General features: G+C 46.6%; 1 protein-coding gene across 2 annotated transcripts in view; it reads right to left on the bottom strand.

The window, feature by feature from the left end:
• Nucleotides 1-855: 855 nt before the first annotated feature.
• Nucleotides 856-27,177, bottom strand: part of ZDHHC14 (zDHHC palmitoyltransferase 14) — a 245,392-nt gene continuing 219,070 nt past the window's right edge. Inside the window, exons 6-9 of one of the 2 annotated variants that reach the window (XM_006197701.3) lie at nucleotides 20,110-20,212; nucleotides 18,918-19,027; nucleotides 14,039-14,141; nucleotides 856-2,125 (exon numbers count right to left, since the gene is read on the bottom strand). In XM_006197701.3, coding sequence (XP_006197763.2) covers nucleotides 1,727-2,125; nucleotides 14,039-14,141; nucleotides 18,918-19,027; nucleotides 20,110-20,212 — 715 coding nt within the window. In that variant the 3' untranslated portion in view covers nucleotides 856-1,726. The remainder of the gene's footprint in view (nucleotides 2,126-14,038; nucleotides 14,142-18,917; nucleotides 19,028-20,109; nucleotides 20,213-27,177) is intronic. The other variant, XM_006197702.4, reaches the window with a different exon arrangement.

Here is a 27,177-nt window from a genome sequence, read left to right as displayed (position 1 = left end):
CTATGAAGACCTGGCCTTTTTCCAAGTAAGACTTGAAATTATGCTTTTCCATTTCTTTTCTTTCTGTTTCTTTTATATAAAATGGCAACTCTTTCTCGGGAGAAACAGCCTTTTTCCGTACATATAAATGGCCCAGGGCTTCCGGTATCACTGATCCATGCATCCTGCCTCTCAGATGGTTGTGAGGACCAAGAGCATGATTTTAAACTTGAGTAGTTTGGGTTTTTGGGTTTATCATCTGGAAGGAAAGACGGAAGCCGGCTGGGTCCCGGCAGCTGCCTCCAAAGAGACTTACTCCGTAGGGACAGAACCAGTGAGTTCCCTTCTGGATGATACATGAACAGGAATGAAGTGGTAATTTTCTTAATTCCATTCTGGTCAGTGTCTGGGTAAGAATGACAATCTATGTGATCTCTGCTTAAAATAAGCCAGTTTCTCCTCTTTTATGGATTGCTTCTACCAGGACCTCAAATTGCCCTCCTGAGCTTCCTCAATCCATGAGCACGACCCAGAGCAGAGCAGACAGCCCCACAGCCCACTTCCTCCTGAGCTCTCTTCCCAACCTGCCAGGTACCAATCTGTAAACAGGGAGCAAATGCCACTAAGACCGTGTCGAAAGAGATAAAGAAAAGGAAAAAAAAAAAACCAAACAACAACAACAAATGATGGAAAGCTGCTCTCTTATCTAAGATATCATCCCATAAATACCTGACAATTCAAAAGTGTGATGTTTTTTGGCTGTTTTGGGACCATTCCTTGCCAGGGATGCTTCAATAAAACTGAATTCTCTGCAGGCCATCTGGATGATTGTGGTATCACTTCAGCTGTTAAGGAGAACTGCACACAGATCCAGAATAACAGAGGACGTCATTTTATTGGCTGTCCACGGGAATGCGGTCACACAAGGAGGTGAAGACTGCGGCGGGTGTGGTACAACACAGCACCTCGTCTACCTACTAAACAGAAGGATAACTGGTACTTGATATGGTAACACCCCAGCAGCCTCCGCAGGCCGGGAGCCACCTACCCATGTCGGATTAAGCTTAAGAAGCTGGTGAGGGGGTGGCACTGTCCATGGGTCTCGGTTTGTTGCACTGTCTTCCCTTCAAGCAGCACTGGAGAATTCACAAAATTAAAAAAGAAAGGAAAAGAAAGCCGCAGTTCCTTTTCAATACCAACACCACTGTGAACAGACTGCAGCGTGGCATGCAAATCCACATCTGGTCGTTTTTTTTTTTTTCCCTTTAGGTTTTTTTTTTTAATTAACAAATGGAATGGCATGTCTATTTCAAATATTAGTAGCATAACACGTAAGTGCAATTTCAGTCCGGCCACAAGTGTCATAAACCTTCTGTGTGTCTGTCCCAGAGAGGCAAGCGGAACCTCCAGGCATCCTCCTCTTCTGCCAGACTCTGATTGAGCCCCTCAAGGCTCCTCTCTCCCCACGCCCACCCTTCATATTCCAAACACCTGAAAATAGCTCTTTCTCTATTTTCACTGTTATCAAAGCGGTCAGGGTGGAGAAGAAAAGTCAATAAAACCAAGGTGTAAGTCTTTGGGTCCTGCCCGCCTCCGCCCTCAGCAGAGATCCATTTCCTCTCCCAGTGGTCTTTGTGCTCCAGGACCCGAAGGTGTCCCGGCCACCACCGCACAGGGTCACAGGAAGTCTTTCCCGTCTGCCGTCTGCCTGTCCCCCTGTCTGCAGCCCCTGGCTGAGGCCACGCGGTCACACGGAGCTGAGCTTCACCAGGCCTCGCACGGAGTCTTCGTGCAGAGAGTCCTGGCTGGCCAGGCCCAGGACGTGCATGGTGCGGCTGTGGGCCAGGGGGCTGCCCGCCAGCATCCTGGGCGGCGAGGGCGCTTCCTCCGGGGTCAGGAACTGGTGGCCCACGTGCTCCTCTTTCAGGGGCAGTATGTCTGTGAGCGCGGCCTCGGCGGCGAGGTTGGGCATGGAGGAGGGCGGCGTGGGCTGCCCCAGCGTCAGGCTGGCACAGGGCGTGCCCAGGCCCGGCTTCCCGGGCAGGTGCAGCTCGTCGCTGGTGAGGCTGGGCTCGCTCTGCAGCAGGGGCGTGGCTGCGGCCTGCAAAACGAATTTGGTGCTCTGAATGCACTGGTCTTGGTCGCACTGGAGAGCAGGAGGGAGCCAGCAAATAGGAGGAGAGAGGAGATGGCAGGAGGTGGGGAGGGAAGGGGGCATGGGGGGCAAGAGAGGGCGGGATGCGAGAGAGAGAGAGAGACCCGTTAGTGACACCTCGGTCAGACAGGGCAGAGAGCATGCGCAGTAGCCCAGTTCTGTTTGGCGCCACCCAGCACGTGGTAAATACCAACACCTGGTACCTAAATAGCTACTCAAACTAATAGTCACCCACAGGCACCCCGGGAGTACCACACAGCCACAGGCTTGATGTTCTGGGTCCCTGTTCACAGACAGGACCTAATTTAAAAACAATCCGTGGACAGAGGCACAGGGTTTGCCACCTGCATTGGTCCAAGACTGGTGTTGCTTCTATGCTGAAAACCATTTACCATGTTGTTTTAAAAATATAGGGGCCTGTACACCCATGTTCCCGGCAGCACTATTCACAATGCCTAAAGGTGGAAGCAAGCGTTTATTGACAGATGAACAGGTAAATAGGATGTAGTCTATACAGACAGTGGAGCATTGAGTTGTCAGAAGGAAGGACATTTTGACATGTGATGCAACATGGAAGAACCTTAAAGACATCATGCTCAGTGAAATAAGCCAGGCATAAAAAGGCAAAAACTACATGATTCCTAGAGGTACCTAGAGGAGGTATATGAGATACCTGGAAAAGGTGTTTTTTTTTCATTTTTGTCATTTTAACATTCAGACCATGACACCTGGTAACAACAGTAAAGCAAAACAAACAAACAGAAGATCAATATTTAACTTTCCCATTCACCCAAGTCTCACACTAGAATTCTCTCCTCATCTCTCCCATAAAGGAGGTATATATATATATATATATATATACACACACACACACATATAAAAGGACTCATATATTATATGAGGTACCTAGAGAAGTCAAGCTCCTAGAGACAGAAAGCAGAATGGTGGTTGCCAGGGAAGGGAGATGGGGAGTTACGATTTAATTTAATGTATGGAGTTTCACTTTGTAGGAAGAGTTCTGGAGATGTCAATGGTAGTGAGGGTTGGATTAGAATGTGAATGTACTTAATGCCACTGAACTCTATGCTTAAAAATAGTTAAAACAGTAAATTTTATGTTATGTATACTGTGCCACAAAAAAGAAAGGAAGAAAAGGAAGGAAGGAAGGAAGAAAGGAAGGAAGAAAAATACAGGGGCAACCGAAGCCCAAGGGTCTGATGAGACTGTAAAATCTCTAGAATTCCTCACTGCTAAATTTTTGTCAGCCTCAAGAACCATTAATTGAGCTTCTGTGGTTTTTTAATCTGTAAAAGAGAATGCCAACATTTTATAAAAGATTTCCTTTTCTTCTAAGTATTCTTAAATCTTAACTCTTGTGTCCTTTGTTTCACTTTTTTCCACAAAGGAAATAGTGGGAACACTTTTCTAGCCGGGGGAGTTTGAAACCCTTCCCTTGAGCTGTGGGCAAGGTTCAGAACAGCCAGAAGAGACTTCTTGTATGCAGAGATCTTGAACTTGAGTCTGTGGTGACTTAGTTTTGGGAGCAAGTGTGGATATTAGGCAAGCTATCCTGTCTATATTCAAGCAATAAGCTAGTGCTCCACTCTGTTTCTGCAGAAGTTCTTAGAACAAACACGTGTTCCCTCTACAAATGCAGACCTGAGGATCAGATGGGTTGGCTTAAGACCTGATGGAAAAAAGACCTTATGGAAAAAAATCCAGGAGAAAAAATCCGGGATTTGGGACTGGGAGTGTCTGACTGCAAATCCCTTTTTCCCCCTCACATTTGTCACCTAGTAGGTGCTTAGTAAATGCTCGTGTTATCTCCACTCTGATTTTTTTGAACTCCAGAGTTACTGTTGAACCATGTTCTCATAGTTTTAGGATGGAGGGGCTTTGCTGTCTTTCCGTCCAGAGGCATGCCTAGAACTGCTGTCACTCACCCACCGCCCGGCACAGAAACAACCTAAACCATGCAACATGCAGGCTTCAGGGGAAAAAAGAGAGTTTACCCGAAGTCACAGTTCCTTAGGCTTTTACTTCTTTGGCGCCAGTGTGTGTCCTTCCTAACCAAATGGGTTTCTTTCTAAAATCACAAATGGTGGACTAGCCTGCCCCCAAGCCTGCATGAAGAGGTAGAAGAGGCACAGTCTCCAAGGAATTCACAGGTTTTAGACATTCAAAGGCATTGGTTCCAGGCAAGAGTAAGGGGCATAATGGAGTTTAAAGAGGGAAAGAAAGTCTCAAGGAAGATCTTGGCTTTTCTATCATGGCTTCATCTCAGCCAAGGATGGAACTTCAAAACGCTGAGAAGGGGAAGGGTGGGAAAGGGCCGAGGAGTGGGTGGAGGGCTACTTGGATGAGACAAAAATGCCATTAAAAAGTGCTTGAAAGGGGCTGTCAGGCACTGACGGTCATTTAATACCCACATTTTCCCAATCATCTCCTGAACAGCAGTACTTATCCAAAGGGCAACTGCGTAGGTTTCGCTGCTCTTGCAGGGAATCTCAGCTCAGGGCAGGACCCTTTCTGGTGGGGGATGCTGAGCAGCGCGGCTGTCAGGGCTACAGACAGCTCTGGTCGGCTCACGCTCTCCAGCCCCATCAGTTCCGTTCAGCACATCGGCTGAGTCTTGACAGGGCAGAGGCGGAGAAGAGCAACCTTCCTGATTAAACATTCATCTTTTGGAAACTATCCCAGGGCTCTGGATATATTGTACTTTGCAAAGAACATTTTATGAAAATCACCCTTTAGTGTCCTGGCTGATGGCGACAGCACAGCCTCTGAGCCGGCCGCCCCCCCTGCCCGTGGCCCCCGGGCTGAGAAGCCGCCCCAGAGAGCTCCAGCTCTCAAATTAGGGCCCTTCCTGGATGATGGGATCTTGTTCTTCACTTTCCCTTCTGGAACCCTCACTTGTCTTAGTACCTTCTGTCCAGACAATACCCCCAGCTCCGGGGAAAGATGAAACTGCAAATTAGATTTGCTTGTCTCTGTTGACCTGAAGAAGGCGGGTTTTTTTATTGAAAACTGATTGGCAAATTCTATTTGCCAAGCACTTCTGACCGGCTCTTACAGACTCTCAGAAAAATACATTAGAGGTCAGGGCTGGAGGAGATTTCCAACGTCAGGTAGCACAAACATGAGGAGAGAGGCGAGCTTCCCCTCGCTTTGTCTTTCTCTCTCCATCTCCAGGCAAGCGCCCTTTCCCCGTCCCTGATCACGCCTCTCCAGCTGTGCCCTGCAGCAGAGCTCATGGGCACCCACCAGAACCTTCTGGGATATAAGGGCTGCCAACAGTGGTCTGTTAAGTTCCTTAGAGCTCATGTTCACTGGGAGGTTGATGTGGAATTTGGGGGCCTTTTGAGATTCTATGCTAAAGCATCCTTGTGCTGACTTGAACGGACCTGTGAAAACTGGTTTTGCCTTTTTACATAGGATGTTGATTAATCAAACCTTGAGTTACCTTACCGAGACAGCACTACGCATGTGCAAGACAGGAACTTCTGTCTCCAGGATGACTCCAGACCAAGAATCTTCAGTTCACAGAACTCAAAGAATAGAAATGTTGCCACTGGAGCCCTTTAGGAAGCAAGGAGTCCTTCAATAAGGAAAACCTGGCTTCCAGCAGCACAAGTAGCTTTTACGGACTAACTGAAGACTAACTAGGTTGCAAGTTTGAAATTCCTCTAACCTCTTAAATTTTGCCCTAAAACCTGGATGGAGGAGGCAGATTTGAGCCCCACCTCCCGTCTCCTTGCTACTCAACTTTCCAATAAAGCTCTTTCTTTCCTTAAAAGCTGGGGCCATCGTATTGGCTTCTATGCACACTGGGCGGTGAGCTGTTGCTAGGCAACACCTGGAGGTGGGTTTACTCTGAAGCTACAAGCTTAAGTTCAAGGCCTCTTGCTTGCTTGCTTTCCAAGGCCTTGCTTGTTGTTTTGTTTTGCATATTGTTTCCTTTTCTTAAAGAGGACTCCAAGTTACATGACTCAGGCTCCTCCAAACCTGGGTCCACTCCTGCGCACACCTGTTGGCACTTTCTTGTTGCCAAATTGACAACATTAAAACTGTAGCAAATCCGTGCTCGGCCTCACAGCCAGGACCCTGTTAGAAATGCTCTCCGGTTTCCCAGAGGGAAAGCTGAAGGATCTAAATATGTGAAAGAAAACATTTAGCCTAAACCATTTAATTAAAAAAATTGAAATGTCACTCAAAATGAATATTTTGATGTTAAAATAACGCCATTTGCAGCAACATGGATGGTCCTGGAGAATGTCATTCTAAGTGAAGTAAGCCAGAAAGGGAAAGAAAAATAGCATATGATATCACTCATATGTGGAATGTGAAAAAAAAAAGGACAAATGAACTTATATACAAAACAGAAACAGACTCACAGACATAGAATACAGACTTGTGGTTGCCAGGAGGAGGGATGGGAAGGGATAAACTGGGAGTTTGAGATTTGCAGATACTGAATGTTATATACAAAGCAGATAAACAAGTTTATACTGTATGGCACAGGGAAATATATTCAATATCTTGTAGTAGCTTATGGTGAAAAAGAATATGAAAATGAATATATGTATATTCATGTATGACTGAAGCATTGTGCTGTACACCAGAAATTGACACAATGTTGTAAACTGACTATACCTCAATAAAAAAAAAGAATAAGAATTATACAGTGAAAAAAATGACTGTTTTGAAACTTGACTTGCATTACCTGACTTTAAACACTTCTTCTACAGGTATTTGTTTAAATATCTTAAAAGATGACTGTTTCTGTGAGTATAGTTATGGATATTTTTCTCGGTTGTTTATAGGAATTGCTTTCCTATTAACAATGAATGTACTGTCTGCCCCGTGTCCCCTCCCCTAGTTCACCTTGTGGTGTGATGTGTATCAGTGAGCGCATCTCTGTGACCACAAACCTAAGTGTCTAAACCCTGCTGTAACCCATACCTTTGAAAACCGTGTGCCACATTTCAACTGATTTCTGTTTAGAAGACCAATCTCATTTGAGGGGGCCTAGGGAGCAGGGTTTCTTCCACAGGATGTTGTTTGTAAAAATTTCCTATTAGCTCATAACAGGACACTGGAATGGGTTCCAACCAAGGCGAGGGCAATGACACTACCCAGTGGAAGGTATAATTCTCATACGATTAACTTTGCTTGCTTTGAAAATCTTCTTAAAAGAAACTCAATGACTAGGGAAGATCTGGTTTAAAAAAGTCAGGTCTTCTCCTCATTTTGCCAAATTCCAAGCAGGATGGGCTGATGAACCTTCATGGTTGCAATTCCCATCTGAGAACTTCAAGGGAGAAACTGGCCAGTATTTTCAGGGTTACTGTCAAGATGACCCATGAAAAAAAGGTCCTCGCACCTCTGCCCTTTACCTCTGCTTCTAATTCTTATTTGCCAGTTCGTGTTGACTTTTCTACTTGATTTTCTTTCTCACTGGCCTCACCGATTCTCTCTTCCCTGCCCCATCTTTCCCTCAGTTGACTTCCCTCCCACTTCTTCATTTCTCCTCTTTTCTCTTTCTCCTTCCTCTTCTCCTTTGCTTCCCCACTGTGACCTTTACGCCACCAGCCCGCCTTCCTGGCTGCTCATGTGAGGACTCTTGTCTTCAACCAGTAGAGGGAGACATCACTGCTCACTTTTTTCTCTCTCAATTTGGTAGCAGGGCTTCTATTCCAGCACCAGGTCCAGAAGCCATGAGGTATATTTCAGTGTATCTAACCAGTTACATAATCCTAAGGAAAAACAACCAAGCATCCAGATATTGGACAGTGACAGTCCATCACTATGAAGAGGAAATTGAGAAACTCCCGTCTTGACTCCAAAAAAACACTTTAAAGTTTCATATTTATCGAATATTAGGTTGACTTCTATGACACTGCCATTTTTTTAGGCCCAAAATAATCCAAATGCTGTTTACTAATAGAAAAGAAACCTGACTGCTTGTAAGAATGTCTACGGACAGACCCTTCTGTTGGCAGCATCAAACTAACACTACTGTCTGGAGTGCTGGAGCATTTGCTGTGGTTGCAGTAAGTCACTGACAGCTGGTTGATTCACTGCCCAGATGAAGCACTGGCATTCAACTTGCAAAGAAGTTTATGGTTTCAGATGTTTGGATGTCACACGCATTGTCACTTAATGTTACAATTTAAAAATACTGTAGGGATAAGTTATTTTTGTTTCTGCAGATTTTCAGATAAACTTGCTCATGTTGGAATACATTTTATTTTATTCTAGCTGATTTCTTGTCTGAGATAAACCTAGTGTACAGATTAAACTCTGCTAAAACCAAAGCTAGGAGTTTTCTAGATGGTCTTGTATACAAATTAAGAATGAATGAAATGAGTTACTTCTTTTGCTCCAATTCTGTCAAAAGTATTAGCATTGGGCATCGTTTATTTCTGCTTGGCTGTGAAGCTGTGTTCTGAGGTCTTATGAATGCTCACTTACTGTAATAAATATACCACACATTTCTAAAATCCACCTAAAATGTAGGTTAGGAGGAGTGTTTGCTTTTTATTCTTTTATTCAACATTATTATTTAGTTTTGCTCAACTTTTTTTCTATTATACTTGATTTTTCAGACTATGCATGGAGAATGTTGCAATACTAGTTACAACTAGTTACAACTACTAGGTGTAATCTTGTTTTGATATTGGATTAAGGGGATTTAAAAACGAGGTTAAGTAAATATAGCAAGTGATTTTCAAAAAAAAATCCAACAATTATGTACTATGTTACTATCTTTGTGTTTAGCATGTGATCCCAAAGGATCTGGCAGTGCCAGATTTAAACCTAAGCCATGACCCTGATCCTATACAGAACTTCAATTATTTGACCATCAAATGAGATATGCATAGTAAAACTGAACCATAACTGGATGTCATGACTGTGCATACACGTATTGTCATGGAAAGAACTTCAATATAAGGTCATAATAAAAGCCAATGAAGAGGAAAACAGGGCTAACAAAAAGATGGTCTTCAGTTGGCACTGGGGTTATGGGCATGTAATTCCGGTGTGGCTCCTCAGAATTTCTTAGGTGTTCAGGTTATGCAGGGGTTACAAGCACCATTTTAATATTTTAATATCACTCTATTACTTCTCTAACATTTTCTTCCTTGGGAACTCATAGCAGAGGGAAAATCACTTAGGTGCTAAATAACCATCCCCATCTTCAAATTAGGTGAGATGGTAAGATAATAGTGAATTTTCCCATTTTTTGAGATAGTAAGACCTCAGTGGGTATTTTGATGCCAACTATTTATCAATATTTACCTAATTTTTCTGTCCTACAACATCAGTATGTTTATCTAAGACTTTAAAATCTATATCTCTAATTTCTAAAATAATGCAATTTCCTTAGGAGCACTTTTCCTACCATTTAGGAAATGCCCTTCTGATCTAGACTTTAAAATAAAATAATAGGTGAAAATCTGGCCCAAGATACCTAGGATCTCTTTCCCTCCAACCTTTCCTTCCCCTGCAAATGAACATGCCAAGTCTGGTGCTAAATATAAAGTCTCCAAATGCTCCTCCTTCGAGGTGAGTACTAGAAACACTTTTAGGTCAGAGGAATCATGTTCCATGGCTAATTCAGTATTCACTGCTGGTAGAGTGGATAACAAAAATGTGTGTCTGGGAATACGGCAATGTTGGCTGCAAAGTGTCTTCTAATCACAGAGACAGGGCTTCTATTCCCAGGAATTGTGGATAACTTATACTGGACTAATATTACCTCTCTGTACAAGGAAGTAGACAAAACTGGCCAGAATATGTGAGGCAAACAGTTTCTAATAGTACACAACAGACAATGCAAGTTTGCAATCCCTGAGAGAAGGGAAACTCACAGGGTGAGCCCTGTAGTCAACCAGCCCTTTCCCTGGGAAGAATTTCCCAACCATGGTATAGGCTGTAAGCTGAGCAGAGCAAAGAAGTTCTGCTGAGTGGAGAAAGCAGAGATCAGAGGGTGAGGAAGCTTAAGTAGCTGGATCTGTAGGGCAGGGCATTGCAGAAAAGGATGCTGTGAAGACAGAGGAGCCAGAAATGCTAGTGGAGGTCTCCCACAAGTCTGTAGCCAACAGCTGTGCTGTGCTTGTGCAGGAAAAGTACCCCCACACCCTCTCCCCCCGAAAAGCTAATGAGACAGCAGCCATAATGGGGCTGAGAGAGGCACAGAGATACTAGAAGTTAAGCAAAGGGTGCTGGGTGACATTAATCTCATTAACACCCTCAATATCTTGTTAACATGCCTGGAATTCAGCTAAGGCATTAGGGAGGATGTGTCTTAGGAGTAAGAGTCATGCCCTAAAGTGAGATCCTGGACTACTCCTAACACAGCCTAAATCAAACCCTAATGAGATCTTCAGGGGAGACAGAATTTGGAGTTTGAACTCCTTCAGACTAGAGGGGCCTGAGAAAATCTTGAACTTTCCATAGAACTGTACTAATAAAGTCTAATACAAGCCTATACAAGTTCAAGATGATGAGTCACTAACTGAATATTACCCAAAATGTTCAATATTCAATAAAACACCCATAGACATACAAATGAAAAGAAAAATGTAACCTAGAGTCAAGAAGAAAAGTGAACAGCCACCAAACTCAAGACAGCCCAGATATACTTAGTAGATAAAGATTTTAAGCAATATAATAATTATGTTCAAATAATTATAGAAAAATATGGCTTCAATGAGTAAACAGATAGGGAATCTCAGTAAAGAAATACAACTCAGCAGAGAAATTAAGAGTCAAATGAAAATTCTGGAACTAAAAATTCTTACAATCGAAGTGAAGAGTTCTCTGGATGAGCTTAACAGACTGGAGAGGGCAGAAGAAAGAATCAGTGAACATGAAGACAGATCAAAATAAAGTATTCCATTTGAAGAACTGAGAGAGGAAGTTTGAAGAAAAATGCAGGGAGCCTCAGGACCTATCCTCTGGGGTAGTATCAAATGGTTAACATATGAGTAATTGGAGTCACAGGAGGAGAGAAAATGAGATAAGGCAAAATTTTTAAAAAATAAAATAAAAAATAAAGACACTGGAGCACAATCTGCCTCCTGGATCCACCTTCTGTTCCTGGTTCTGGCCTGTGGGGCCACAAAGAATGTATCTCATCTTAGTCCTTCAAAGAGCTTTCAGATACTGCCTCTCCTGAAGACATTATGATGTACTAGGGGCATGCCCAGCAGTGGGTAGGAGCCTTGGGGCCAAAAAAATTTCTCCCAGCTTTAAGCTCAGTGGAAACCTGGGTTTCTCACAACAAAGGCAGCATGGTGAGATAGGAAGTGCAGGGGTCTCCAAGGCAGTTAACTTTTAAATTTATCTGTCTACGAGAAATCACTTTATAATTGGTAATGATTTCTCTGTAATCACACGTGTGCTTGGGAATTCTTATGAAGTGAGAAAAACCCTACCTACAAACCATTTCTAAAATGTAATAATAAAATTTTAATGAAAGCTAAATTTAGCCACTAATGAAGTTGACATATTCATGTGTCTCATAGACGTTAAATGTTCATTTTGATTTTGCTGTTTTCTTTCCATGTATCACAGCTTATAATTTTTTTTCAGGTCTTAAAATTTTTCTATTGGCAAGCCACCCTCCATGTGCCACATTGCCTCCTGAGCCTCCTCCAGTACTTCTGGCCTCATTCACCCCAAAGGAAATCTGATGGTATTACTCGAACTGAGCCTTTGCAATGGCTCCCTGCCATGTACAGAGCACAATCCATGCTGTTTATAAGGCACCCAAAGCCCTTCATGAACTTCCTCTCCCTCCCTAGCTTCCTCCAATGCCTGCTTTGCAATCGACACCCCAGTGAGCCAGTCTTCCCTGTTCCTGCACACACAGCAGATTTTGCCCCCACCGCCGTGGTTGGAATGTCTATTACAGGCAGCCTAAGGAGGTCAAGGGAAAGAAATACTACAAAGAATTAGTTTTGTTGTCAGATTTGAAATATTTTAGCCTATTTCCCCATATTTTGACAATTCTTGGAAACTGCCTGGTATGTGTATTTCTCTTGGCCTTAACTTTCTCAGAAGGGGAGAGAACAAAGCAAATAATACAGGACCTGCAACCCAGGCCCTCACCCGCCTCCGTACTGGCAAGCCTCATGCCCGGCTCCTGCATTTGCTTTGCTTGGAACATCCCTCCCACTAATGGCTAATTCACTGTAACTCATCTTTTGATGTTTAGCTCAGATGTCATTTCCTCCAGAAAGCTTTGCCTGAAACCTGAGCACACTTTTTTGGAGTTCCTGCCGCCACCAGCCTTGCAGGTCCTGGCGCATTCGGTTGATATTCCTTCTTACACCTGTCTCTCTGAATAGACCATGTCTTAGTTGAGCCAAACTGACCTAAGATTTGTCTCAAGATAAAAGATTTCTTTGTGTTAAAGCAAAATACGGCTCAAAAGTCATTCCTTTTAATCCATAATTTTGGAGAGGGCACAAGAAATTGGAGACTATGGTAATAGTTGTCAAAGCTGGATTCCGATTAGAATCAAGTCAAAGCCCCACCCAGGGACTCAGACTTTACTGAGCTCAGTGCATTGCTGTCATGGTTCTCACAGGCATCCAAGGCTGAGGCCCGCTGGGCGGTAGTCAACTCAGCTCCCAGATGTCAGGGCAGGCTCTGAAGAGGTTCGGCTGACACGAACTGGAGGGTTTTTACACTTGAAATATGGCATGTGGTGGAAAGTACCCAGGCTTTAAATCCCTAATTGTGTGACTTTGAGCAAGTCACTCATTATTTTAAAGCCTCAACTGACCCCAGAACGAAATAGAAAATCTGAACAGACAAAGCAAAGCAAAACACAAATGAGACACCACGGCCAACAAATAAACAGCAGCCAGCTTCCCCTGCGGCTGGAGCCCAGGTTCCATGCTCTGAACACGGCCCAGGGTCACTGGGATTAATCTGTCTCCCTCTGTCCCGAGCGAACGACGAGGCAGCTTTGGGACTGCCGGCTCTCACTCTGTGGTTCTTTACTCTCAGGCTGACAGTCCACCCGGTTACCCTAAAGGGCAGGTCTGACCTGTTTATCATGGAAACTCTGCGGTGGGAGATTCAGGCCCACAGAGAGCAAACGGTGCTGGGGGCCACGGGACTGGGTCTCTATCAGAAACGCTTTCTGAGGGAAGTTTGTTCCAGATAAAAAGAGGCTGTTGCCTTATAGACACCAGAGGACTTTTAAGGCCCTGATGGTCAGGACCAGGCCAGGCTGTGATTTCGGGTGCCCATGGAAAGACTCCCGCCCTGCCCCAAGTCTCCCATCAGCAGAGTGAAAACAAAACGTCTCTTCCACACCGCCACAGAAGCGTGACCTGGGAAACTCTCTGGAGAGGCACGCAGTCAGGTTTTGCTGTCAATCAACGAACTTTGATCATTTGCACTAGGGTGTGCATGGCTGCCTAGGATTCTAGGGGAATGCGGGGGGAACTGGCAGCACTGTCCACTGCACTCTCAAAGAGGGGCTGGGGCAGCAGGTACAGACTGAGGCAAAGGGACAGCATGGGACATGGGGACTCTCCGGACAGCCAGCCCCACTTGGGGCAGCAGTACTTGCCCCCACAGAGCACCCTGGTTCTGTGTAAGGGGGCTTCCCAGCATAGGGTGCCACAAGCTCTTTCTGGAAGAGATGTTGCACATGTGCTTCCCCTACACATTCCCGAGCAGAACGACCACCAGGGGGCCATAACCCTTCCTTAGGGATACTGCCTTAATTTAACGCTTCCTTTCCCTCCCGAAGCCTTCTGGTCAATGGGTGTCCCGGGAAGCTTTCTCGGCTTGCTTGATTGTTACTAGGTTAGTGAACACAGAAGCGGGAGAGAAGCCTTTGCGGGGAGCTGCGGCCCCGCTGCAGGCGGCCCCTACCATGTCGCTCTGTGACTGAGTGGCCCCGTACGCGGCCATTCCGTTGGAGGGTGCGGCTGGCTGTGGGGTGTCAGGCTGGATGTACCCTCTTCTGTCAATTAGGCTACAAGAGAAAACAGAACAACGCAGGAGACAGTGAATAAAAAGCTAAAGACATCATCAACACTTTTAATTTCCACCTCGGTGGGGGGTCTTCCTTTCTGTGATGGACCCTCCAGGCACCTTGGAATACACCTCCGCTCACCTTCACGTGTGGTCAGGCTCCAAAGTGCATCACTTTTGCCCTTCAAGACGCTTATAGCATCTGTTCCCTCCCTGCCACCTGTTGCAGGCCCCCATGTTGTCCTCAGGCCTCACCTCCACCAGTCCCTGCCCTCCGGTCCCGTCCTCGGCTGTAGGGCCGGTGTTCTTCCTGACGCCATCCTGATCACATTACCCCTCCTGCCAGCATAGCCTCCATCAACTACCAGCGGAGGCCAGACCTCTGTGCTTGGCCTTCAGGCCTCACACAACCCATCCCCAACCTTCCTCTCCAGCCTCAGATCCACATTGTATCACACACATGGCATTCGCAGCATAGTTTCTTCAAATAGCATGTCTGAGCACCTGCTGTGTGCTCTTGGGGAACAGAGGTAACTGCCCGCTGCGCACTCTCGACTTTGCATCTCTGTTACTTTTGCTCAGGCTCTGGCTTTTCATTGCCAAAACCCCTCCACTGTCTGTTCTTTGTGCTCTTGGCCGTATGTCTGCTTTCCTCCCTCATCTGGCTTCTCTAAGCCCTGCCTATGATCCCCGATTGCACAGACCACCGCTCACCTGGTGTCATGGTGACCAGATGAGTGTCTCTGCTGAGCAGCCAGCAAGCTCCTGAGGGCCGCCTTTATCTTATCTCCCCGATGGCACCTGCCTCAGGGGGATTCGGTCCCTATGTCGAGCCCTCGGGGCGCCTTGGGCACCCGTATCACATCGTGCTGGCACGTCCATGTCCACGTGCATCTGTCACGGGGTGTAAGCTCCACCAGGGCAGGAGGGGTCTTGTGATCATCATACAGCTACAGATGACTCCCAGCAGGTGCTGAGCAAATGCTTGCTGATTGGATGAATGAAAATGGGTCCCCAGTCTCCCACAGACAAGTTTTCTGAATAACGCTTCTTGTCTTTACTCCATGGCCTTGCTGCCCAGGTAGAAAGTGGGGGCAAAGCTTTACTTTGCCACCAGAAGAGCTGCCTTTTTTCCTCCCTGGGTGAAGACTCCGTGTTGATGGGTTTAAGGGCAGAACTGTGGAGGGGAACAGGAGGTTCCCCCCATATGCCGGCCTCCCACAGTGGCCTCCCATGGTTTGGGGCTGGGCCACACTCCCAGCAGCCTCTGTGGGATGCCCTGAGCACATCCACATGCCCACGTGCTCCCCCTCCTGCTCCACGCATCAGCTCTGCTTTTAGAAGATCAGGGTTATCATCCCAGCTACCACCTTCAGGTCTTCAAGTGACAGGCTAACAAGCCATTAAAAAAGACTTGTGACAGGATCTGGAAGTGGGACTCTCTCTGCTTCTGCTTTGAAAAAACAAGAGGCCACAAGAACCTCCATCTTCCAAAGGGGAGGTGCTGGACCCCCCACGCGGGACCGTCAGAGAGGTTCTCAGACCAAGTCTGCAGCCGCCTTCAAGGGTACAAAAGATTGAAGGTAAAAGAGCAAAGGATGCCTTGGGGAGAGGGGTCACCTGCTCCTGCCGGGTGATGAGAGCGAGGCGGGGGGCTGGTGAGGTGAGGGCGGGGGCTGGGCGCAGTCCTGGGGAGAGAGCCGGTGTGGAGCTGGCTGGAAGGGGCATGTCGGGGGTCAAATCGTATCCCCCCAAAACGTACGTTGAAATCCCAGCAGGGGTGTTACCTTTCAGTGAACTTTGAAGTTATGATTCACTGAAATGACACTATTTTACAGGAAATGAAAGTGCCCTGAGTCCTTTTTTTCCCCCGCAACTGACAGGAGAAATTAAGGGACTTGCAGAGGATTTTATCCAGGAGCAGAAAAAGAACCAGGTCACGAAGAGTCTGAAGGGACAGCAGGGATTATACAGAAATTTCTCGGCCTGCTTCCTATGCGTTCAGCCTGTTGAGAAGTACCAGCCATGCACCAAGACTGTGACACTCTGTCTCAAGTCCCCTCCTGGCTCTCATGATGGCCCCCCTGAGCTCATCTCAGTTTCTTGCTTCGCCCCTCAAGATCCCCCTCACTCCCGCCCACAAACTCCCCCAGTTCCTCCTCTGACAAGCCAGGCTCCCCCCTCACCTCTGGGTCTTCGCACATGCTGGTCCCTGTTCTCCCACAATTCCTTTCCTCCAACTCCTCCTGATCCTTTGGAAGAGATCACACCTTACACCCCTCCTCTGGGAAGCCCTCCCAGGTGTCCCAGAGAACCTGCACCCCGACCCCATCACAGCCCCTCCGGCCGAGCAGGCTTGCTATTGATGGGTTGATGGGCCTGTGTTGTTGACGTTTTCTCTCGTGCGTCCTCAGCCCCCCAGCACACAGCATGTGCTCATTAACAGCGGCCAAGAGGATTCTTTCAACTGGTCAACCCACAGCTCCAGTCCATAGGCCCTTACCCTGACCACATCTTAGGACTTTTTGTCTTTCCAATCTTCCATTCCTCCTACCTGCCCTGTTAGGAGGGCCCCCTTCCCCAAACCTGGCTGTCCCCACTCTGCTGCCCCACACCTCTGGGGACATTGTGCAGGGAAACGACTGTGGGTCTTCACCCTCATGGTCTGGACCTCTCCTGGGAGAACACAAAGACACACTCATCCTTCCTCACGAGCACATGGTTACATGGCTTAAGAGTATTTTAGAGACAACTCAGGCACACGATGCTGGACACATGGGTGGTCCTCAGCCCCTGTCTGAAGTGAGGGATGCTGGTCACTTGACAGGTTCGTCTGGGACGCACAAAGACAGCCCTGGCCCTCTCAAGGGCACGGAGGGTGGGTGAAGCAGGGCAGAGAGAGGAGAGGGCAAAGCAGGGAGCAGCAAAGACAAGCACTGTCCCCTCCTCACCTCTGCCGGGAACAGCTCTGGGGAGCGGAGCCTGAAGGCAAGCAGGAGGACAGCGTCCCATCTTCCCTGCACAAAGCTCTGAGTGGTTGAGCTGTTCCAAGGGCAGGGCCATCCCTGAGAAATGCCCCATCCAGAGGGACTTGGATTTGGGGAAGAATACAGCCCCGGCTCAGCCAACACAGCAAATTCAATCCAGTTGTGGAAAAAATCATTTCGGCTATGACAAGATTTGATCTATAAACAATACAGAGCAGTGCCAAGTGCAAATCAAAGACTTGGGAACAAGAAGAGAGATTTGGACAGAATGTGAGAATTTAAATTCCTTTCCTAGGTTCAGATGTCTATTTCAGAGACGGGGAAAGACACTTTTGCCTCTTTGACCCTGTGTTTCATGGCCTGCTCCCACCATCCACAAAGCAACACACACCAGTAGGAAACACAAGCTAAATTTGAAAAACCAAGCATTTCCAGAGGTTTTTTCTGGTCTAAAGAGCCCCCAGAGGGACTCCTGGGTGAGTCTGACCAGAGTCCTTGGCTGCCCCTCTGGCCAGGCCCTCCTCAGAGGCCTCGGAGGGACAGGCGGGGCCCCCAAATTCAGGACGAGAGCAGCCCACGGGGCTCCCAACTTTCTAGACCCAAACTGGAAAACAATTTCCAATTACCCAATAGCACCAGTGACTATACCCCAGTACCAATTAACAAATGGCCTTGGAATATATGCTTGATTATTTTTGTGGGGTGGTGGGCATCACTCTTCCTTCCCTAATGAAGTTTCACTGAGGCTGGTGATCAGATTCAGTTTGCATTCCATGAGCACAAACCAGTGATGTCTGGCCATGTAGCTCTCAGGAAGCAGTGGGACTGCTGTGGAGAAAGCCCAGTGGCTTTTGTGGTTTCTCTTCATTTACACAGTTAGAAGCCAAGAGGGAGGAAGGCTTGGAAACACATTCTAGCGACCTGGAATACTTACTCACTACAAAATTTTGATGATTGTTTGGCTAATCCGTTGGAAATATTCTACATGGGTGTAACTCACAAATAATCAAGAATTGACTGTATTTGGCATAATTCTGACTCGGAGGCAGCATTGTACCATCAACACACACACTGGTTCTGATGTCCAAAGCCTGGGTTTGAGTCCTGACTTGGCAACATTTACTAGCTGTGTGATCTTGGGCATGTTATTTAACCTCTCTGTGCCTCAGTTTCCACATCCATACAATGGGATTAATAGTACCGATCTCATAGGTACAGAGTGAGGTTTTAAAAGTTAATCCATGTAAAGCACTTACAGCACAGCCTAATGCTATTCAGTAAATTTCAGCCACTGCGACTGTTAACGTTACTGCTGCCTTACCACCACCATCTCAACTGCTCCCACCCACAAGGATGGCTCCCTCTGAACTATTACAGCATTTATATTCTGTACAGCTCAGCTCTTAGCACTTCTTCCTACAGTTTCCTAATTGCCTCCTACGTCGTGTCCTGGGTTCCTTAACAGAACTCCCTGCTTATCACGGACGTTCAACATCATCCAGTCATTCCTGGGTCACGTGCCTCAGTCTCCCTATTTTGATCCTGAGGAGACTTTCCCCAAACTTGATTCCAATTCAGTGGAATGTTAGCCCAAGCATCACACAACAAGCAGAGCACAAGCCGGATCTCTACTGTGTTAAGGCCGTGTCTCCACAGCAGGAAGCAGAGCGCTGGCCTGGCTGGCGGTCACGCGGTGGCCGGGTCCCTGCCGCCTGAGGCCGGTGCCAGCACAACCAGGCTGTGTGCTTTCCCCAGATCCGTTAAAGAAGGTCGCACTGTCTGAATCTTACCTTGGAGAGATGGGCCCACAGAGGGCAACACAGCAATTTGTAAAGATATTTCCGTAGCTGTAGGGGTTGTAATTTTCTTTACCTCTTTTATTTGACCAAGATCCTTTAATCTGAAAGAAAAAGACAGTCAGTGACACACTATCCCTCACACCAATGCCGCAGTTCAGGTGAGTCGGACCGTGAGAAGCCCACAGAGAGTGCAATGGTCTTTCCTCGTTTCTTCAGCAGGAGAAACTGAGGTACTTTTCTCAAGGAAAACTGGCATTTACCTCAAATTTGGAAATACCCCAAAACAAAAGGTCAGACTGGGGAGAAAGGAACATTCTGTGAGGACAGTAATCTCTTATTTCTATTACATAGTATTTAAAGGCCAGCTCACAGAAGTCAGTGGAGAGTTTTTCATATCACATTTAGTTGTTAAATAGTAATGAAATGAATGGTGACAGAAAGGGGTAACATGCCCCCTCATTGGCCATTTGTAGCCTAAATTCAGCCTTGTTCTATTGCCAAGATAACTTTGCAGAATATTTCTAATGTTCACAGTTACCAAGTACTAGTAACTGTCTTAATATTCTCTTAATTCATATACCTCATCGGCACTGATTTTCCAAGCCTTTAAGGCAACCTGACTAATTCTGAGACATTTAATTCCTGTACTGACAGAGACTTCTGCCAGAATTTAAATATTCAGGGCAGAGAGGACCAGGGTCATGAAGACACATTTCTAACATTGGGTTTTCCGGTTTTATGCCTGTTCTCTGTCTGCAGTAAATACAGGTAGATAATCCTGGACAAAAAGTTAAACTCTGGGCAGGGACAATCTCCTTCCAGAATGAAATGGAGCCGCTCACTGTGAAAGGTAGATTCCAGCCTACATGGTTGGTCTCTCTCCAGCAGGGCAGGGGTGACTCCCAGAACTGTACTGTAAAGGAGTAGAACAGATCCCTCCCCCCGCCTTGGAACTGGTGTCACTTGGCCAATCTTAGTATCTACATGATGTGGTCAGAGAGCAAGACAATTTAGGGATTTGCAATAATCAGGAGACTGATGTTGGAAAATGTTTCCACTGTGCGCTCTTTGCTCCCAGGGGCTCATGTCTGGATGGGGAATAAGGAAGACCTGGGCCTCCACCTTTTCTTTCTATTTTCCCCACAAAAGCACACGCCCGCGCCCCACCCCACCAGGAACTTACGTCTTCGTTCGTAGTCTGGTTAGAGCTGATCAGATAGGTGTGGAAACCCGAGAGCCCCACGATGGACCAGACAGAGAAGAAGCACACCACAGCCTCCAGCACGGTGACCTGGAGTCAAGGAGGCGAACTGGCAGGGCGGTGACGTGCGCAGGGCCCCCGGGAGCCGGAGGACTGGGATTTGGACAGGAAACACCCACAGGCCCTCACTCGGTCCCCTTGTGTCCTCCCAGCCAGGGGAGACCCTCCGGGGCAGCCCAAGGCCACGTTCTCCTTCCCGTCACAGCCCTTGCTCTCAGTAAGGGATTGGGGAGGGGTCCTCTGAACTTCTCGCAGCTGACAGCGCCTCTGACTGTCCTCCCCACCTGACCTTCGCCCTTTCCCTGTGACTCACCATTGTAGCCAACGGTGGTGGCATCAAAACCAGGGAGCACGCTGGCTGGTGCTGGCAGCAGCCCAGGCCGTCGCCATAAGGACACATTATTGAAGATCACTTCAGTCACAGACTCTAATTTTGGCTTCTGAAAGCTGAGGACTGTAGCACTAACAGGTTTCTCCCCAACCTGAACTGAGGCTATGACAGTCACCAGCAGGGCGGCTGCGGGCGGCTGTGCCCCGGGCAGGGCTGATCCCCTGCGCTGCCTCTCTCCGGATGGCCCTCCTACCCACGGGCTGCCCGCCCCCACCGTGGATGGACTTCTGACCTGACGGGGCATTTCTCAGTGTGGTATCAGGTACTCTTCCTTGGGGGACCTTTTCCCAGCCCCTCAGCCAACCCCGACACATAAGGCTGTCCTCAGCTGTTCAACAGGCAACTGGGAACTGGAAGCACCCCAGACATGGAGTGATGGGGAGTCTTGAGTTCCACAAGATGTGCTATAACTGAAGGAGAAAAAGCCTGGCTCTCTTCAACAGATGAGATAAATCAACCAAGTGTGGCCATTTGAAAAGATCAGAGAATTTCTCTGTCCCACATATGTTTGTAAAATTCTATTTTCAAGATACGATGTTTCTCAGGACAGAAAAAAAATCACCTTAGGTCTGGGAGTTTAAATATACATCATGCATCCCCCATCGATAAATTTCAGACCAGAGAAGGTAAATACTCATTGCAAGGAGGGAAGCCACGGATCATGCTGTAATGCCTCACGATTGACAATTTTTTCAGGATTGGATATAAGTCATCTTCAGACCAGAGAAATGAATACATTATCAAGTGAAGGGCCATCATCTGCCACGTCATGATTAACAAACGCCACTGTCCGGGCATGGGAGGCTGCCCAGAAAACAGGACGAATGACTCGGCTCCTCCTGTGACGGCCTTTCAACATCAGGATTAACTACTAGGTCTGATCTTGGAAAAGCAGAAAAACGCTCTACTTTCCTAAGGCTTAAATTTCTAGAAACTGCAAGGTCTCAGAAAAGCCCCAGCCTGAAATTAAAAGGACATCTCAAAGGAAGGATGCCCCGGGGTCAGCTGGCCAAGGTGAAACCGGCCCAGAGCAGCTGGGCCCCTTAGAGTTCTCTGACACACGGAGTTCCTGGGGGCCCCCCACCGCCCAGTCCTCATGGAGGAAGGGGGTGAGCAGGAGGGAGGAGGCACTGTACCTTCCAGGAAGAGGAAAACTAAGGTGGAGTCTGGAAAAGTGGATAAGTACAGAGGAGTGAGGAAGACCAGTGGGAGAAAAGAGTGATGCAGAGACCCCTCCCCAGGGCTGTCACCAGCCCGGGCAACCCCTTCATTTCTCCCAGGGTCTCCCAGGTGGGTGAAAGGTGAACATGAGGACACAGGGATGGTGGCCCAGGTAGCAAAGATGGTCTCGTTCTTAACCGCCTCCCAAAGGGTCAGGGCTCCCCACTCCTACCCCCTCCTCCCGCCCTCATCCTCCCACCCAAGAGGGTGCAGACTGGGAGGCAGCCACGTGGGCGTCATGCCCCACGCTGGCTCGGAAGCAGAGGCGACATGGAGCCCGGGAAAAGCGGTGAGGAAGCAGTGGGAAGACTGAGTCAGGAGAACCAGGCTGCATAAAGGGAGGTGACACTGGCAGTGACTCCGCACAGGCTGGAAAAGACAGGAGGTGGCGGGATCAAGGAGGAGGTGACAGAGGAAACGGAAACTGGGGTAGAAAAGGGAGAACGAAGAACAAGCCAGAAGATGTCTTTACTGAATGATTCACGGAAGGCCGACTTTGGTCTCAGACGTGCTTAGGTGTCACCAGCAGTTTACAACCCAGGTAGAATGATGGTCCTGTCAGACATACAAGACATCCACACGTGTGAACCAGACAGAAGCTGGCGTGTGACAGCGGAGGACTGTAGCACTGAAAGTGGCTACTGCTCCTTCTCCGGCTGCTGTTTCTTGCACTGTTACCAGTGGGTGTGGGGTATTAAAGGTTTATGGCACCCCCACCCCCCACCCCCCACCAAAATGCAGTTTTCTATATTAATATCTCATGTGCTTTGGGAACAGTTTATAAACAGCAGAATGAAGTTTCACAGTTAGCTCACAGCTGTGTCGAAATGACACGAACTCACAGTAGGACGCAAGATGTCGCCATTCTGCCTCTCTCGCTCACAGCTGATACTTGGCCCACCGGACGGGCGCTGAGGGAATCATCATCATCACTTGTAACAATGGCCGGCATCACTGGTGATGTGTCTGTTCCAAAGGCTTCACGTGGATTAACTCACTTAATCCTGAGGGCAACCCAGTGAGAAGTGTGATTCCCTTAACCAACTGGGAAACTGAGGCACAAAGCAGTTAAGTAAGTTCTCTAAGAAACAGTAGAGCAAGGATTTGAAACTTGGGAAGTGTGGTGCTGCCAGTATGGCAGAAAAGCTGTTTCCTTTCCTAATTCTTGCTGAGGGACACGTGGCTCTAGGCTGATCCCAACCTCTGCTGGAGCAGATCGGGACCCGCCTTGTCAGGGATTCCTGAACCCGTGGCATCTTAAGGCATCCATTCCCGTCAGATCCACTCTCAGATGAAGGCATGGATATCTGAACAACACATCTTCTCCCTGACCTGATAGCTCGATGTTGAAAATATCTATGCCATAATAAGATTAAGAAACATACATTTCTCTTTAATGTATCAAAACCCATTTACTGATTTCTTTTAAAAAAGAGAGACATGAGAGGAAACAGGCCAACTCCAGTAGGAGCCAATTTAATAAGCAGCTGGACATTTATTGCATAAGAGATGGGTTCCAAATTACAGCAGTTACTACTGCCAGCCTCCATCTGTCTCTCTCCAGCCCCCAATAAGACAGTGAGCCCACTTTGTGGCCAGGAATATGGCTTTAAATTCCCCGCAGTCCCTACTTCAAAATGCTGCACACTGAGGTACTCACTAGATGAATGAAGAACTGAAGACTGGAAAATGCTGATGGGCAGACCCCTCCCTCGGGTTTCTGCACAAGCCCGAAGTGCTGCTCTGTGCCTCTCTGTGCACCTGGCTCTGCACTCAGGACAGGAGAGGGTGGGGCAGGGTAAGCTCCCCGCCCTAGGGGACAGGGGTCTGTGTGCCCGTGGGAAGGTAAGCAAGGGGACACGGCCTTGCAGAGACATGGAAACTGTGTTGGGTAGAATGGCGAAGGCACCTCAGGATTTGGAGAATCATAAAACAGTTTTTTCTTATAACTTCAGGAGGCTTAAAAACTCCTCTGATGCCTCTCCATGGACACACAAGGACCCCAAGTTAAGATGTCCTGATTTATTCCATTCCCTTCATTTTACAAATAGGTTTAAATCTTTGCTCTGCTGTTTCTTAAGCAAATTACTTAACTACTTTCTGCCTCAGTTTCCCGACTGGTTAAGTGGGGATCACACTTCTCACTGGGTTGCTCTGAGGATTAACTGAGTTAATTAATCCATTTTACCTACAAATAGGTAAAATGAAGGGCTACGGCCCAGAGCAGTCAAGCCACTTACAAAAACTTACACAGCAGTTCCTGGCAGAACAGAACCAGTACATGGTCTCTAGGCTTCTAGGAGAGACAGAACCCTTCCCAAGGCCCCCAGCTATGCAGTGTCACACGACAGGCCCTAACTTTGGAGCCCCAGGGCTCACAACAGCAGGGCTAAAACTGCCTGTGACGCTGAACCTCGTTTATCAGTCCCACGGCCTCAGAGCCACCCCTGGGTGAAGAACTTGTCTCTGTTAATATGTCATCGCCCATCTCTTCACATTCCAGCAATCAGGCTGGCGACAGGATTTTTTGCCGTGTGCCAAATCCATACAACAGTTTATTTTAAAAAGTCTGTATTTCACATGGGTTTCCTCATTGACCAAAATCCCCAAATTCCAGAATGGCCAGGGAATGCTGAAGTCCAAGGCTCTGCCCCGGGCCCTTTCCTCTCTGGGCACTGGGCATCTGCACCCTGGGGGGCTGCGCTGGGCTCGGGGGTCCCTCTCTGTGGGCACCAGTCACACACCCCTGGGTCCTCATGCATCTTATTCTGCTTCCGGTCTCTGTCTTGGGTTATGAGGTTTAAAATATAAGAAACAGACATTGGTAATCATTTCCTTTTTTCTTCCTTTTTCCTAAAAATTATAGTGAAATAGGCAACACTCACTTACAGGAAGAGCTTTGATGGAAAAGCAGATATCAGCGATACACCCCTGTTTATCTAGACTGAGTGTCTACAGCAGCATTGAATGCTTTTAGATATTAGGTTCAGGAATTTTCCTCATCAATTAGGTGCCCCTATAAGCCTTAGACAGAGATAATAAACTGCAGCTTGTGCCCCTGTCCCCTGAATGCCCACCCCTGTGTCTGGAGTGGGGGCTCCTGACTTCCTGACGATTTACACAACAGACACTTTGAAAATCGAAGTCACTGAGACCCTTCAGACTGGGTCATGGGACCATTATCTTTCAGCCTCTCAACTCCTTTTTTCCTACGTGCTTATATGCCAGGCAATGGAGGTATATGATTGTCCCAAATTAATCCATGAAGTCTATAACTCCGATCAAAATTCCCACTGGAAGTTTTAAAGTGGTATTCAACAAACCAAGTCTAAAATTCATCAGGAAGAGAAAATGGACAAGAACAGGTAAGAAATTTTGCAAAATAGCATCACAGGGGTGGGAGCCAGAGAAGACTTTTCTAGTAAAGCAGACAGACGAGGTGAGAACAGTCTAAACAGGCTCACGGGCACACGGGGTGAAGGGGCTTTTCCAACTAGAGGGGCAAGAACAGACCGCTGTTTCTCAAAGTGTGGCTTGCAGACCCTTAGGGCCCCCAAGATCCTTTTAGGGGATCCTCCAGGTCAAAACTATTTTCCCATCAACATCAACATCAAAACATTATTCCCCAGCTTCACTCTCATTCATGCGATGGCTGCTTCTGGAGGTTGCGTGATGCAAGACGATGCCCTTACTCACTCCTGTGCTAACAGAATGAGTGTGTGTGCATTCCTGTGGTTTAAAATATTCTCAGTTTTTCCATTTTGAAAAGATACAGGCACCCCAATGTTCATAGCAGCACTATTTACAAGAGCCAAGGCATGGAAACACCTGAATGTACAGCAACAGATGACTGGATAAAGTTGTGGTATATTTATATACAATGGGATACTACTCAGCCATTGAAAAGAATAAAATAATGCCATTTGCAGCAACATGGATGGACCTAGAGATTATCATACTAAGTGAAATAAATCAGAAAAAGAAAAATATCATATGATACCACATATGTGGAATCTTTAAAAAAAAGACACAAATGAACTCATTTACAAAACTGAAACTGACTCACAGATGTAGAAAATAAATTTATGGTTACTAGTGGGGAACGGGAGGAAGGATAAATTAGGAGTTTAGGATTAGCAGATACAAACACAGTTTCGGATTAGCAGACACTATCTACAGAATAGATAAACAACAAGGTCTTACTGTATAGCACAGAGAACCATATTAAATAACTTATAATAACCTATAATGAAAAAGAATATGAAAAAGTATATATGTATAACTGAATCACTATGCTGTACACCAGAAACTAACACAACATTGTAAATCAACTGTACTTCAATTAAAAATTTTCTCAGTTTTCATTTCAAACACAATATATAGAAATAGATATAATCTACATGAACAGAAGCTCTCTGGGGTCTTTAATGATTTTTAAGAGTGTAAAAGAGTCCTGAGACCAAGAAGTTTGAGAGCTGCCAGAATAGAATAGTAAGTGATATTGGGACATTTCACTAAACATTCGGGAAAAAATGAAGATAGAACTTTAGCTCATAGCACATACACAAAATTATATTACAGACAAATTACTGTCCAAACTTAAGAAACAAAATATAAAAGTATTAGAAGAAAATTAAGGAAATATTGGTATCATTTTGGGGTGAGGATATAAGGCACAAAACCTAGGAGCCATGGAGTATGAGATTCATAGGCTGAATTTGTTAATAAATCATCCTTTTTTTGTATGAAAAAGTAAAGTTAAAAGGTAAGTGACAGATTGGGAGAAAAGTACTGGAAAAATAATTTATAAGATTATTACTGAGACTATATAAAGAACATGTTACTAGGAAAAGAACAAACTACCCAATTAAAAAATGGACAAAGAGTTAGAACTAGAACATTGAGAAGGGGAAAAAAATGGTTAACAATCATGAACATATGTGCAAGTTGATTATTATCCAGAAAATGAAACTAAAACCTCTACCTGAGAATGAAATTTCAAGGGAAAATAAGCTAAAATTTGCTCCAAACCAAATAAGAGCATCTCTCTCCTACCTCCCCTTTCCACGCGAACCACTCCTCTAGCAAAGTTAGCACGTCACTCAAATACACCGTCACTAGTGGCAGCAGCAGCATCTGTCTACTCCCCTTTCTGGGGAACACAATGCTTGTGATTATGCAGACCGCGAGCACAGCCAGACCAGGAGAATGAGCAGGTGTGCGTGGTCTCAAAGAACGTTCTGGCGGAGCCTGCCCAGTGCAAATGTTGCCTCCAAAAGAATCCTCTTTGAAACCACTCCTGCCATGCATGTAAGCAATGCTTTGGCATCGAGGCTTCTCACTTACATTCCATGTAATTGATTTTGTCAGCACAGCAT

This window comes from Vicugna pacos, chromosome 8, assembly GCF_048564905.1.
Source record: "Vicugna pacos chromosome 8, VicPac4, whole genome shotgun sequence".
NCBI classification, from domain to species: domain Eukaryota; kingdom Metazoa; phylum Chordata; class Mammalia; order Artiodactyla; family Camelidae; genus Vicugna; species Vicugna pacos.
This window is presented reverse-complemented; position numbering and strand designations above follow the sequence as displayed.